The sequence below is a fragment of the Vanessa tameamea genome, chromosome Z, assembly GCF_037043105.1.
Source record: "Vanessa tameamea isolate UH-Manoa-2023 chromosome Z, ilVanTame1 primary haplotype, whole genome shotgun sequence".
In the NCBI taxonomy this organism is placed as follows: Eukaryota; Metazoa; Arthropoda; class Insecta; order Lepidoptera; family Nymphalidae; genus Vanessa; species Vanessa tameamea.
Genome location: NC_087341.1, coordinates 7,195,360 through 7,210,957, shown reverse-complemented (window position 1 = coordinate 7,210,957; position 15,598 = coordinate 7,195,360). Strand labels below are relative to the sequence as shown.

General features: G+C 29.5%; 2 protein-coding genes across 4 annotated transcripts in view; one reads left to right on the top strand and one right to left on the bottom strand.

Annotated features, from left to right (window-relative positions):
* The first annotated feature begins 1,768 nt into the window (after positions 1 to 1,768).
* On the top strand, positions 1,769 to 7,798 carry LOC113401995 (secernin-3). Its single transcript, XM_026642092.2, has 6 exons — positions 1,769 to 2,029; positions 3,724 to 3,920; positions 4,235 to 4,541; positions 4,613 to 4,804; positions 4,888 to 5,019; positions 5,103 to 7,798. Exons 1-6 carry the CDS (start codon positions 1,865 to 1,867, stop codon positions 5,322 to 5,324), a joined length of 1,215 nt encoding a protein of 404 aa, XP_026497877.2. The 5' UTR covers positions 1,769 to 1,864; the 3' UTR covers positions 5,325 to 7,798.
* A 5,917-nt stretch (positions 7,799 to 13,715) lies between these two features.
* The window catches only part of LOC113401934 (uncharacterized), a 35,397-nt gene continuing 33,514 nt past the window's right edge, over positions 13,716 to 15,598 (bottom strand). For all 3 annotated transcript variants that reach the window (XM_064220323.1, XM_026642017.2, XM_026642026.2), the window contains one exon: positions 13,716 to 15,421. In XM_064220323.1, coding sequence (XP_064076393.1) covers positions 15,349 to 15,421 — 73 coding nt within the window. In that variant the 3' untranslated portion in view covers positions 13,716 to 15,348. The remainder of the gene's footprint in view (positions 15,422 to 15,598) is intronic.

The window sequence follows — 15,598 nt, the reverse complement described above, 5'->3', positions numbered from 1 at the left end:
AATGCTCTTAATTGTACAGTGAAAATTAATGCTAATTTTCACTGTACTCTCTTTATAGTTAAATAGTATTTAGAGAATTTATTAATTTAAATATAAGAATTCACTACCATCACAATCTGTGTCGGTTGCTAATTCAATTATATTATTATTGTGCGCCTTATTTTTCCTTCCTACGTTCATGTAAAAATTGCAAACAAATCAATTTACATATACTGAATACTGGGACTAGAAGGAAAATTTATTCAGAAACTGAATGCAGTTCAACCAGTATTTGATAGCAAATAACTAAAGTAATTTTATTATGTAACGCGAGGTACGTCATATTATTTCAAACACTATTCTTCTATACTAGTATACTTGTGAGTTATCACAAAATAGATTTGAACCTGACCTAAAAACTGAATATATAGTATAATAATAGAATGTAATAATGACGCAAATTTATTACAGACATATCAGGGTCACTGGTAAAAACCCAGAACTCTTCAAAACTTTTCCAAAAACATATCCTGGAAAATAAAACAGTTATTTATTATTTGTTGGTATATCTTATATAAGCTTAGTTGTTGTATCATGTTATAATATTTTATTATTATTACGTATTAGGTACGTAATTATAATAAAATACGTTGGTACTAACATATTTTATGTTTCTTTTGCACGAAATCTATTCCATTAATATCAATCTCTAAGCATATCCTCAATTACTCCCTTCTTGCACAGTTTATCCTTCACACCGTCCACCTATCCTTCTTTGGTGTTCACTTTGCCTTAGATTCACGTTCGTTTATAACGCACATTTTGTAACATCTGTCTTTCCTTCTTAATAAAAATAATTAAGATACCGTAGTATCGTATACAACACTAATAATCTTTATTTTCTGCAGTTGCTATTTTCATAATACCCATTTTAAACTCACGTACTAATTTCCGGTTCTATGCACCTCACTCATTCTCGGCGCTCATTCATTAGTCTCGACATTCGTGCAGAATTCATCTTTCATCCATTACTACTAAATTCGCCTAACAATTCATATAGCAGAACACCTCTAATTGGTTCGTTTTATACTTTTCTCCTAATGTTATAACATGTTGGGTGTTACAAATAAATTTTGAGACAAAATTTGTAACCACAGGTAGACCATTGCATAAAATGTGGCTATCTCATCTATACCATACTAATTCTATTCTTGCCTGCTGAGCTAATTATATTCTTAATATGTATATTATATCAATATTTATTAATAAACCGAGGCCAGATACCAAAAGTAGAAATAACACATTTGTAAAATACCCTAGTGGTATCGGAATAAAACTTTATACCACCAAACTCATAAAACATTAGTTCAGCTTAAATTGTAATTATACTCATTCCTACGACTATATAATTATATATTATGTTCAATATTTAATCTGTGCTTATGAATTAAGTTTATTTTATCTCTGTATCATTTTTTTAATATACAATAGAAATAAAAAAACATATTAACATTTTTTTAAACTTCGTTATACAATTCAACAATTTCACATTTAATGTTGCATTTTTTTCACAACGAAACTTCAGTTCATAATCATTATTATTTCACCCGTCCATCTCAAATTCTTTTATTATACCAAAATATTGTAATGTGTAAATAATTAAAATTTCGTTAATTTGTTATTCGGAAATCAAAAGTTGTTTTTGTATTCGATTGCGGAGGTTGAATCGATGTTATAATTATAATCTGTTCCATTTCAAATATGTATATTGTCATTGTGACATTTTTAACTTTAAATTGACAATTGATTTGTGTTCTCCTTCTGACTGCACGGAAACAAATAAATAACCGGTTAAAAGATTCGAATATACATTATTAATTCAACAATGAAATTTACAACACAAATGCCGAGATCGTGCGACACCTTTGTCGTTCTGCCTCCTCTGACGAATAGAAATGTAGTAATATTTGGGAAAAATTCTGATCGACCACAGAACGAAGTCCAAGAAGTCGTGCTGTCAACGGATCGAACTCGAAATTCTAAATTGAAGGTAATATTAATTAACACCAACAATCAAGCTATTAAAGACAATTCTTAATTAGACTTATAACATAATATTATGGTAGTATATGCTACTGAACGCATTTAGCTTATCCTAATAAATGACAACGTTTATCGAAAATGTAGTCCACACTAAGTGAAATCGATCTAAATTTATATTTTCACAATGCATTTTTTATTTTTATTAATTAATGTAACAAATAAAAGTGCTATCTAAATTAAATATATTAATTAAAATTTAATAATCCAGGAAGAAATAACGTGCTTTGGCACAAAATTATTAGATTTTTGTTTCTCATTATTTGGAATTATTTTAATTTTGGGCTACATTTTTTTTATACTCCCTAATACTGTACATGTAGTTAATTTGAAATATTGATTTAACAACTATCCACTAAAAAACCTTTGTGTGTATTGGTTCTCATTTTTGGAAAAAAATATTAAAAACCCAAACTAAATAATATGTGCTGTCCTAAGAGATTGATTCCATAATAAAATTCTGGTTTTTCTAAATATATGTTTATAACAGGCAGTGCATGTTTATGACCATTGGTGAGATTGCATGCAAGGCACCTCCTAGTCATTAGTTGTTTTTTCTGCCAAGTATGAATAATTTCTATTACTGCATACCAGTTTTAAGTAAGTAATTAGTGTAATTATAGATATGAGACATGACTATATTTTAGATTCTATAGTTGAAAGCTAATTGATGATGTAAAGAGTGGTACAAGTCCACTTATACTTATTAGAATGATACTTACCATTATTGATCGCAATTTCTTCCACCAAATAATTTAAAATAGCAAATAACGTAACTAAATTAATTCACCTCAAAGTTCATTTAGTATATTAAGGTATAATTTAAATATTGCATAACAAAGTGATCAATATTTTTGTTGTAAAAATTATTTTATATTTTATATACATTATACTTGCATCTTTTCAAAAATCTAGTAATAATTCAGATACATCAGACGAAGAAGTTGTAGAAAAAAAGTCTCATAGGGTTTTTTGTGCTCAAAGAAATTAATATATTGTTGCCGTTAATACATATCTTTTTTAATATGTTTTTTTTTATTATTGTCATGACTCGACTTTACATTGAATCGATAATATTAAAATACTTTGAGATAGAATTTCACATTTACAAATTATTATCCTGTTTGAGAATAAATTTTCCTTACCTTACATTAGCTGTGTGATCAATATTTCTAAACATGGTAATTCCATATATTACAACAACTCTTGCTATGGGTTTGTCTTTAGGAAAATGTCACTGATATCATCATGCAGTCATAGTTTGTAATTTGTTTATTCATTTCATGTTTTACAAAATAGGAATGTATTCTTATTTTAAGGAACCCGTTTTTTATTTTAGTTGTCAAGCTATTAATAGCATATAAAATTATAGTTACAATAATATTAAGGTAATTTTTGGTACCATTAATAATAATTTTGTATTTCTATATATTTCCTACCAAACAATTTGAAAACAACTACAATCGTCTATGCCTTATATATGTTAATCAAGATTATATCTATAATTTTTTCTCTGATAGTTATTCGTATAAGTGTTTAATGTATACCAATTCTTTATTTAACCTAACACCCACTGTTTTCAAATGATCATGTTTATAAATGACCTTATATAACGAAATCAGTATATTATTTCATGATTTCCAGTGCACATATATAACAATAGATGAGAGTCCAAATCCTTTGAATAGTATAATTTTAAGTAAACCGGCATGGATGTGGGGTGCTGAAATGGGTGCTAACGATAAAAGTGTAGTTATTGGCAATGAAGCAGTGTGGACTAATAACAATGAAGGAGATGGTGATGCCCGACAGAAACGTCTTCTCGGCATGGACTTAGTTCGGTAAGATGAAATTTAAAATTCTTTACCTACGGTAACTTTGCATCCAACTTATAACATTGTGACAAATACCAACAACTATTTATAATATTAACTAGACCAAAGCTGAATATTATTATGTATTCAAATGTGGATATAAATTTGAATTTTTTTTATAAAGTTACACATTTTACAAATTTATTCGATTCAATGATAATAAAAGGTCAGGTTGTTTACCTGAGTGAAGTGAAGCGGGAGCGATCGCGACGCAGTTTCTTGTGTAATAACACAGGCATATTTTAATCCGATATATTGATTATATTTTTTTATATAATCAGATTAGGTCTCGAAAGGGGGAACAGTGCGGAGGAAGCATTAGATGTGATTACGTCACTGCTAGAGAAGTATGGCCAAGGTGGACCATGCTCGGAATATGACGATAGCCACTTCTATCACAACTCTTTCCTTATCGCTGATTGCAAAGAAGCATGGGTGCTAGAGACTAGTGGGAAACTGTGGGCCGCTGAGAAGATAGCTTCCGGATACAGAAATATATCTAATGGTCTCACGATAAAGACGAAAATTGACAAACATTCAGAAGGATTATTCGAAAAAGCCGAGTGTATGGGAGTTTGGGATGGAAAGGTGAAATTTTCTCTTCTTGAAGGTTTTCTTTATAAAAGTTGAATATTAATAACGAGTTGTTCTTCTATCAGGGAAAATTTGACTTCTGCAATGCTTTTTCCTCGGGTGGTGATGAGCAACGTCAACAAGAAGGGGAGAGGTTGTTAAAAGAAAGTTCTGCAGGAAATAATTTCGATGTGAAAGACATGTTCAATGTGCTGCGTCACAAAGAGAGTGGAATCTGTCGAGCGTGTGACGACACATTCCCCACCCAGGGTAGCCAGGTAGACTATCAATAAATTAACAATGTCATAATTAATGTTATATTGCTGTGATAAATAGTATTAAACTAAATATTAACTTTTAGGTGTCTTTGCTATCGTCAGACATGAGCGTGCACTGGTTCACCGCCACCCCTGACCCAAGCATCTCTTATTTTAAACCTTTCGTATTTACGCCAAATGCTCAAGTCTCGTCTCATACGGAGAGTCCCAAAGACGTAAGTAAAAATATTTATTCCCTTTATTAACACATATATATAGAAACTTTAATGTATTCAAAATTACTCGATTTGATTTACAGCCGAAAAGGGAACACAATTTATACAAACTTCACACCGAAAACGTAGCGAAATCGAATAATGATAAAGTAACCGAACTCCTTCGTGAAATCGAAAATGGCGGCCTTTCCGAAATCGCTGATTTCATCCAGAAATATGCAAAGAAGGAGAAAACTGTCAATGAACTTGACGATTTGATGAAAAAATGCGTCGAAAATGAAATACAAATAATAACATCAAGTTAAGTAGAAGGTAATCTCGTATTATACTTTCTATTTAATTTTCGGCCTACCGTTGCTAGCATTAAAAATAATAAAGTCGACTTAATTTACAATAAACCTCTCGTAGTTCGTATTTAGTTTTATAATGTTGCCACATTAACGATAATTTATTATACACATCTTTTCATGATATCGTGACATCAACCGCGCAACATAGATAATGTTTCATTTTCTACCTAAGTTTTTAAATATGGTACTGAGTTTTGTGATGGGAATCATTTCGATACTAGAAATTCAGTGTCATCCGTATACGTTATCCATGACCATAGCATTTCGGTATTTTAATCTCATTTAAATGTAACAATTCGTTGAGTTTCACTTTTGGACTCAGTGTGTAAGGATTTTCTACTAGGGGCTTAATGAATATTTTGAAAATCGAAGTGAGATTTATTCGCCTTATAGCATGCTTTATCTTATAAACAAATAATATATTAAAATATATTTATTATATCTAGTTACAAAGCGATAAATACTTTAATAATAATAGGAGTGCCATGTTTCAGAACTTTAAATATTATATCGTTAGATTAGTCAAATATATATTCGATCGTGTTTAAGCAATTTTTTAGCTTTTTTTGTCATTGATTTTACTTAAGCTCAAATTGTGAAAAATGCTTATAAATATTCATAAGTGTCGTCAGGGATAGAAAATACTTAAAGACAAAATTAAATTCCAGCTCCCTCGATATTTAGACAACTTTATTATACATTTTTTTATGTACACGTACATATATAATAGAAAATGTTGAATAAAAAATAATTTGTATAAATATACAAGTTTTGTTTGTTACTTTAAACTATATAGATTTTTTTGAATTTTATTGAAATATTAGCTATTTTTAGAGATAGCTTGCCAATAGAAATAAATTTGTCTAAATATGTAGGTAGAGCTGATTACTAATATATAATGAAGCGTTTCCGTTGAAATAATTGGTAATATGCGACGTGCCACCGACATCAACAATAAAATATACATATGTATATAGTAAATATATATTTCACTATCGCGAGTCGACTTTCAATTGCCAATATATCTTTATTGGAAACGCAGCTTTAGGCTCAGTTATCATAAGGACGTCTTATCGTTATCTCGATTATACTTAAATTGTTCACATAAATTATAAATAAAATTCGACACTGTGATAAATAAGCAGCACGCTAGTTATATTTTTTCATAATAAAAGACAAAATAAATTTAAATATAAAGACAGGTTATTTACGATCAAGCTTAGGTCTAAGTATAAAGGTGACAAACTAAGATATAAGCGAATAGTACTGAGGTATTAAAGACAGCTGCCTTAAAATAATATAAAATCATCTGTGTATTATTTTAAGCGAAATGACTAATGAGCTTGTAATGGAATTTTAGGATACATTGAATGATTGTTATTTAAAATGTTTTTATCAGAATATAACGCACGAGCTTTGCTTTCAAGAATCCTCATTAATTAAAAACCGACAAGTATTCCTAAGTTATTTATTATTATGTATACAGTTAAATTATTTGCACAAACCATCTTCAAGATTCAAATTCAATAATAAATTTTAAAATTTAACTCGTTCACGTTTGTACAATAAATATATTATTAGTCTAATTCATATATTGTTATATAATTTGACGTGTGCCTTATGTAAATTAGATAATTATAGGTCAATGTCACACGCAGAGGCTCAAGTAATAGCAGAATAGTAAAGCTAAGAAAAATGAGGCTTAAATAATAAAAATAATTAAGTAATTATTTATATTAGAAAAAAATTGTTTCGGTGCTAGGTTTTATTTTTTCTATTGAAGTTTGAAGGGTTTTCGTTTTAAAATATTATTAGAATTAGATGAAATGAATATAATCATTTCAGTGACATTGGATTGTGTGCTATTTTTGTGTTCGTTTTGAATGTTTTATTTCCATATTCCATAACGACTATAGTTGAGTTATTTATTTTCACCTTCGACTTATACGTGTTAATCATGATTAATATTAATGCAGTCGACGGCCTAAGATTATATTTAAAGTTGAGAATCGATACAAGACAACCAAGGCCTGCTATACAAGGTTCTGTAGTATTTTATGATGTTGTTAATAAATACGGATCGATACCATAGAGGGAAATTAATCGTGCGAGTGAGCATCGAGACACTTTCCCTAACAGTTCCTCACTTAAGCTATTTTACATATGGCACTTAAGTGTGGTATTGACCTTAATTTGATTTATATAACAAAGGATAAATTTATTAGAAAAACAGTTGTTACTAATCAATAAGAATTGTCCGTTAAACTTTACAAACAATGTATTATTTTCTTTTAAATGTGCAATATTATGTTATATTGTTGAAAGCTTTACAATTTTTTTTTTTAATTCAATGCTATTACATTTTGTCACAATTAGTATAATTAGTGTTATTCATTGATTTAATATGCAATAAACGTAGTAAAGAGCTATTGGTTGTATTATTTATTATTATTTTATATATAGTAGGTATAACCCAAAATATGCGTCTTTCATTTATTTTTTCGTTGGGTAACACAGAACACAACATAATTATGTTGCCTTCTCAAAAATAGAAAACAATTTGTTTCATATTGTATACGTGCACTTCGAGATTATATACGATTGTCGAGTTATACATAATGACTTACTGGCAGTCAGGTTTGTGCATTGCTTCCGACGAAACGCTACATCGACGAATATCTAATTGCACTTATAAAAATATACCAATCCCAAAAACTTTTATATAAGTTCATTTTTTTTGACCGAATAACTTACTTAACGTCGACGCGCTTGCGATTAACTGCGCAATCTAGTTTGTACTATTTAGCAACACGAAGAGAATCCTTCACTTCATTCCTAGGTTATAATTATTACAAACTAGCATAAAGAATAACAACGCAAATTCTCTCAAAAAAACAACTTAAAAAAAATGTTATTCCACAGAGGATGGATAGTATGATAAAGAATTTCATTTCTCTATTATATTGCAAAGTAAAAATCAGAAAGATCACGTCGGCCGGTCTAGATCCAATGAGGCTATTTTTCAGCGTTAAAAATTCATTCAACATTTCTGATATTTATGTTAATCCTTTCCGTCTGATACGTTTTTTACCCATAAAAAATGACACGTCTAAAAAAATTAATAACTATTCCATAAACATTTAGTATAATACAATCTTTATGTAAAAAATATCTACTCATTTCTTATAACTAAAGTTGCGAAAATACTTTCATCTTTCGAAGTTACATGAAGCGAGGTAATCTATGTGCACATCATTGAAAGTACATCTTGAACAAATCACTTCGTCATTGAGACGGCCTAAATAAATTTCACGTTCAAATAACAACTAGGTACTTACTTATTTTTACTTAAACTTATTAATTTATAGACGTGTCGTGGAGTATATTGATACTCGCGGAAAAACTTAAAACGAGTATTTGCATTTTTCTGAACTGAAATGATTATAGGTACATGTGCACAGTTAATACTGACTCCTGGAGCTAGATATTAGTATCTTCTAATAAATTATTAAAAAGCGGTATACATTGTTTTCGTTTAATGAAGAAATAAAAAAAGAACAACAAAGTTTATTCCTATGACAATTTTTCAGTAACTATGTGAACTTATTGTCGTAGCGTTAGCGTAAACTTGACTCTTGTCTTGGTATACCTCGAAATGGATTATCAGGCAATGTTCGAAACATAATTGATGAAATTCGCAAATTAAAATCATTGTTTCACAAAACTATTCTTTTGCCACTACATCACACGCGGCACATTGTTCGCTCCATCACGTGCGTCACATTTTCTATGTTGATGGTACCTACTATTTTAGAAATATTGAAACACGTGCCTACAACTAAGTACAATGTTTCGACTCGATCAGATAACAGATACGCGAACGTTTAGAATACGGATAAATGTATGCATTCATTTTTAAATAAAAAATTACTTCTGACGCACAGTTCATACTAGTTCAGAAGTCAGGGCTGAAATATTGCCGATAAGGTTTACAATAGCTTTTACTAAATATTATTATGTTGAAACTGAAAGAATGCTTTGTCCGGAAATATTGGGGAAATTTGCGGTAGAATATTTGAAAAATGGTTGGTACCTACCTAGATGAGCCCAAAGCCTACCACCAAGTAAATTATAATAAAAACAAAATGTATTACCAAATTGCGATGCTGTAAATATTTATCCTTTTATTTAAATCAAATTTAAATAAAAGGATAAATATTCAATAAATACTAAAAAAAAAAAATAGTTAACGTATCTAAAATTTATTTTATCATCATCATCAGCAGCATCCGCAATTGCTAATCCCATTCAAATGATCATTGCGGTTTTGGTGAAACCATTTGAGATTGGCATATTATTGTCAACCTCTTCGTATGCTTAAAGTTTAACTGCTTACAAATTTAATGAACGACGATACAAGTCGTTGCCTTCAAATGATAATTTAAATTACGATATTAATAATTGCCTGACCCCACCTCGATAAAGCTTTGGACACCCGTAGTTGATACTAACAAAAAAAAGTGTTGACTATGCCACTCACTGCTTGAGACGGGGTGGCTAGAAATACTTTGTCGAAACAATATTTTAAAACCTAATGATTAAAATAAAATAAAGTACACTAGAATCGAAGAGCCTTTATTTCCATGTACTTTACAACTTAGACTGAAGTATCACATGAATTCGTAATCATAGAAGTTTAGTTGGAAAGATAAATATTAAACTACTTAATTGAATTACAATACAGCTTGTACACTGAAACACCACTTTTTGGAGATTATTATTTAAATGCCACATTTTAACAACTACGCTAACTAATTTACAACAATTATTCGAAAATATATTTTACACCTAACGATGATTGGCTTGATACGATTATCTCGATTTAAAATCGAGTGATATGCGATCGGGTACGACGCAAACAATTTATTTTAAAAATCTTAAATTGAATCATTGGCGCTTTTAGTACACACAATTATTAATTTTTTTATCAATAATCCTATCCGTTGCATTTACGACATTTCAATATTAATAATTAATGAGATCTTGTTATTTAACGAGTGGACAGTAGCGAATTGTTATACGAGTAACAACGTTCCGAATGATCTCGAGCGTTACCTTATCTTAACCACCATATTATCACATTCGCATATAGCACTAGCCCGAAAAATTTATTAAAAAAAAAAAATATTATGCGACATTAAAAGATGAGATCCAATATTTTTTTGTAACATTAAAAAAAGAACATAACCTTTACTCGTACAACACTTTAACAGTAAAGTTAAGTCGGTGAAAATTTTATTCATTCATCCACTCTTTCGCTACAATGTCTATTTTTCACAATCAATAGACATTTTAACTGCTAGACAATACCGATAAACTAGAAAAAACAATCAAACTGTAATAGTTTTCTTTACATTAAACAATATACCAATGAAATGACTACGGAAAGTGACAAGTAATGCTTCAACGGTGTTTTGAATATCATACTTACATATTATACCTATTTAAAATCTAAAATTACATACTTTCACAACAATGGCCACAAGTGGGTTTATATAAATACTTCTAAAACTTCTATCCATTTATTCTATGTTCTAAAAAAGTATGTGTACCGATGTGGTACAAATATCTATATATATAAATTTGTATTGACTATCGATTTTTTCCGCGCTTAAAACCCACTTGTAACATCCGTTATGCAACGTCGACTGTATCGCTAAAACAACTACACAATCATAATGAACATCAGATGAAAGAAATTCAAAAATACGTAATTACATTACTAAGTTACCATTATCGTTTAAACAGAATCAGAATACATCAGTTATGAATCACTAGATAAAATTTTATCACATAATATATTTACAATATTTCCTTGTTATTATCGAATATAAAAATATTTCCAACACTGAAACATATCGCGCTTAAAGAGAAAACATTGGCAAATTAACACAAAACACTCTTTTTATTCACTTACATTGAAAGCGTAAAATAAAAATTGATTCTTCATTTCAAGATATTATTTTTTTTATCATTTACTAGAATACGAATTATGTATATATATTTTCATCAACACCAATATTCATTCATATTTTAATTACTTGCTACATGAAATAAATTACTATGTAGGTGTATTTAACTACAAACATATAACAGAGAATAATTTTATGGCAATCCTTAACGTGACGTCATCGTCGCTCGGCCAAAATTTTATAAACTATTGAATTTATTGAATTACTGACGTTGCAACAAATACGCGTTTCCCTTGATTATATAAAGTTGTTCCATTAAAAGGAAAAACAGACGAATGAAAAATAATGAACTTGTGGCCGTACGATGTCCCCACACATATTGTTATACGTTAGTAATTAATAAAACAAACAGTTAAGTATTACATAGCTACGGGAAAATAGGCTTTAGATGACGTCATAATAATGTTAAAAGGAGATCCTCTCATACACAAAACGAACTAGTATTTGTGACATAATCCACGTTGATGGGAAAATAGGGAACGAAAACACAAACTTAGTTATGATATTTGTCATCCATATCTTATATGAATCACTTAGTCATTATTAATACTTACTAGACGTGTAAGAGACAATCATAAAAACATCAATTCGTAGTGCAAAATATAACACGATTAAGTATTACCTACTTATTTCAGCACATAATTGTACGTACTTAAATGAGAGAATTTACACTATATACAATATCATACGACATTACTCTTTCATTTGGACGATGCGACGTAATTTACAATTCAATGTCGAGCCAGACTCTGTTATAAAAAAATAAAAATAACACCTTTAAACTAAGCTAGTACGAAAGCAAACACAGCGTAATAAATAATACTAACATTATTATCTAGGTTATTATTTACAAATCAATATTCTGTTGACTGGATATTAACAGAGATGATTAATTATTTTTAAAGTTTATAATGCAAAAACTTTGTATTTTGTACAGAACCAATATGTAAAACAATAGCTTGTTATAACCCTTGTCGGTCTTTGCCGCGACGAAGGAGTCGTTTTAGTACTTATTTATTACGCTATGGTACTAAAAATGTTTCAATGATTTTTCATTCTGATAATGAGAATGAGATAACAACGCGAAGAACAGAATCGATTCTTATTTTGATGGATTTGAAATGTTTTGTCCGACAAATAACTATATGATCGCTACGGAGATTACAGCATTAAGTATAAAATTTTCTATGTACACATAATTGTGAAAAAAAAAATATTATTGCATTGACTTACTTTCTCATAACTTTTCTATAAACATTAATTCTATTGGAAATAGTACTGTTGACTTTTTCAAATTTGTAAATTTTTCTCTAAATTTCAGAGTAGTTATATCTGGAATGTAGCATTTTAAAAATCATCTTTATCATATCGATAAATAAGGGCTATCTTGATACAACGTATTATAAAGCAACCCTACATTAATTATTGTGTTATTTATTTAAAAAAAAAACGTTAAAAATATTTTTAAAAAAGACTATTTACAATAAGATATTTACAAATGAAAAAAAATTCAAGTGATTTAACAAATATTCACACTGGACTTATATTAATAAAAATTAAATTCGAATTATATCATTATTATTTAAATCGGTGGTAGTTTTTGACGATACACTTAATTCGACTTCCATTAAAGCATTTTTAGAGAAGTTCCATTAGACATACGAAGATTATATTTATAAAAGAGAAAAAATAGGCCAATCAATGTACATAAAAATCATTTTACGATTTATATACAGATTTAAAAACGATAATTACAAAAATTCGTGCTTAGTCAATTGTGACATTTTGTACATCTTATTTAACGTTTAATATTAGTTGCTGGTGCAAATTCACTCACGATCAATATAATACGAGTCTCTAGGCTTATTTTTCTATCGAATATTTACGTTTCTAAAATGTTCAACGTAAGATCAACTAAATACTGAACGTTCATTAGTTGCCTATTATATCATCGGCTCCAGCAGACCAATGACCAGTCAAGATAAGTCATATTAATTTATCTTATTTTGATCTGAGTTTCAGAACGTAGAGGTTAAATATTGAAAAAAAAGAAATTGGAATTTTTGTTAATTAAGGCACTTAATTTTATAACGATAAGAAAAAAAATCGAATTTCGATTTTTTTTTAACGATTTAATTTTTTCTATTCCCTTGAAAAATAAACCCACATCATAATCAACATAATGATTAAATAAACCTTAAGAATCAGTATCAATGATTAAGATTTTTTTTTTATGAAACACTTCTAAAATTATATTAAAATTACCGAAATTTTAGACGTGACCAAAGTTATAAATAAACAAAATAATATCGGATGGTCGATAAGTAACAAGAGAGCATAAATTTCAACGAGACAACAATATATATCGACGTGAGCGAAGCCGCAAGCAACATCTAGTCTATCCTAATTATAGACGATTGTAACAATAATTATTTCAAATCTTTCCTTAAAATATTTTTCTCCTTCGAAGCTGGGACCTACTTTAACCCATTAATGGGTAAACCAGTAACAATAAAGGTAGTTAGTTTAATTACAAATAAAACGTTAACAACTGTCAAGATCATTGACTTCGACATTATTAATTTAATGATATAGCAACCAGTTTATTGCTTATATGATCAAATCAATTGTATATAAAGCAAATATCATTCACTAGCTAAATATACATTTATATTTTCGACTACATACTTTACTCCTTATAATACGCTCCTGAGACCTGAGCAAAAAATAAGTACTCTGTCGTAAAATCCGAATGTACTTTATGCAGAACTTTAGTCACAAAGTCTTGAGTCCTGAACCTTGCGTTGGCAATTTTGCCGTTAAAACAAAGTTGATTATATACTTCATGAGGGATACAAACGCTTACTATGATTTATTATCACACACGATTTTTATAAACGTAATTTCATAACTGATATTCAGACGAAGTAAATGTTTGCACGGGTTTCATAAATAAAACAAAAAATATATATTCCATAATAAAATAAATAATAAAGAAAGATACAAAAACACCTCGAAAGAAACAAATACATTTAAAGATACAGGAAAACTCTTTGTAATAATCACTGTCAATAAAAAGAAAGAACACGTGTTCGAGTAAATTACTTCTTAACAGAGACACAGGAACGCGACGATTCGACGTAACCGACGTTCGTAAAATTCTAATGCGAACTCCGCCTCTGTATTTCCAGCAGACGTTCCGTTCCGTTCGCCCTTGTCAGAGTTTAAAGCTTCAAGGTCATATGTATGTAGATCAGACAGTATACTCAGGACCTTCGTCAGTAATGTCATCTTTATATTTTGACTTGGTTATCTGACTTACGTCCTTTTGCTTCATAGCTAAAAACAATCAATATATTTTAAAATAAAACGAACGAAACATTCATGCAACAGCAACCGACTGACAAAGCATGGCATCTTTAACTACTTATAAAGACCAATAATTGTAATTATTAACAAAGTAAATTCATGATAAACACACTTTTAATATTGTTGATAACATAAAAATTCAGGCAATACGTTATCAAATTGATTTTTAAATATATAAGATATACTTACCTCCACCAGCTCAACACCAAATAATGTTGAACTATTTAGGTGAGTAGAATATATGGATTACTATTGTTAAAGAGGACAGGCTCACTTTGAAATAGAGGTCGTTCGAATCAAGCCGCTATAGTTTTATCTTTGGTGTTTTACAATTTGTTCTGCGTGAAGATCATTCGGCCGTTATGGTCGAGTAATTAGACGTAACGTCAGGACTAAACGCGAGTGTCCAGTACGTTACGTATGACCACTAGGACTCAGGAGGATAAAGATAATGTCCTTGTTACTTATTTATATAGATTGTTTGTAGTCCCATAGATGCACTATCACGAAACATGCACTTGGCTTGTAAGTATTCATCAACTTCTCAGCTGATCCATGAAATAATCCAGAGCAAACCCTCAGTGAAGAGTTTTAGATCTTTTTGATCTCTTCAAAGCTTTCGACGTTCGAACCCATGGCAGCATGAAGTCACTACAAATTAAAAAAATATATATACAATCACAATAAAATTTCAAATAAGAACAGTATACTCATTAACAACTCCATCATCAGTCGTTATGCATAAAAAAAATCCTGGAAGAGTACCCGCTTATTAGGGATATGACGCTAGAATAACTTCCAGTCATCCGACTTTTGTTGACTCAACCC

Coding starts and splice junctions, on each gene's coding strand:
- LOC113401995 (XM_026642092.2), top strand. CDS start 1,865: ATGAAATTTACAACACAAATGCCGAGATCGTGCGACACCTTTGTCGTT. Junction 4,542..4,612: donor TGGGAGTTTGGGATGGAAAG/GTGAAATTTTCT, acceptor TTCTTCTATCAG/GGAAAATTTGACTTCTGCAA. Junction 5,020..5,102: donor ATACGGAGAGTCCCAAAGAC/GTAAGTAAAAAT, acceptor TTTGATTTACAG/CCGAAAAGGGAACACAATTT.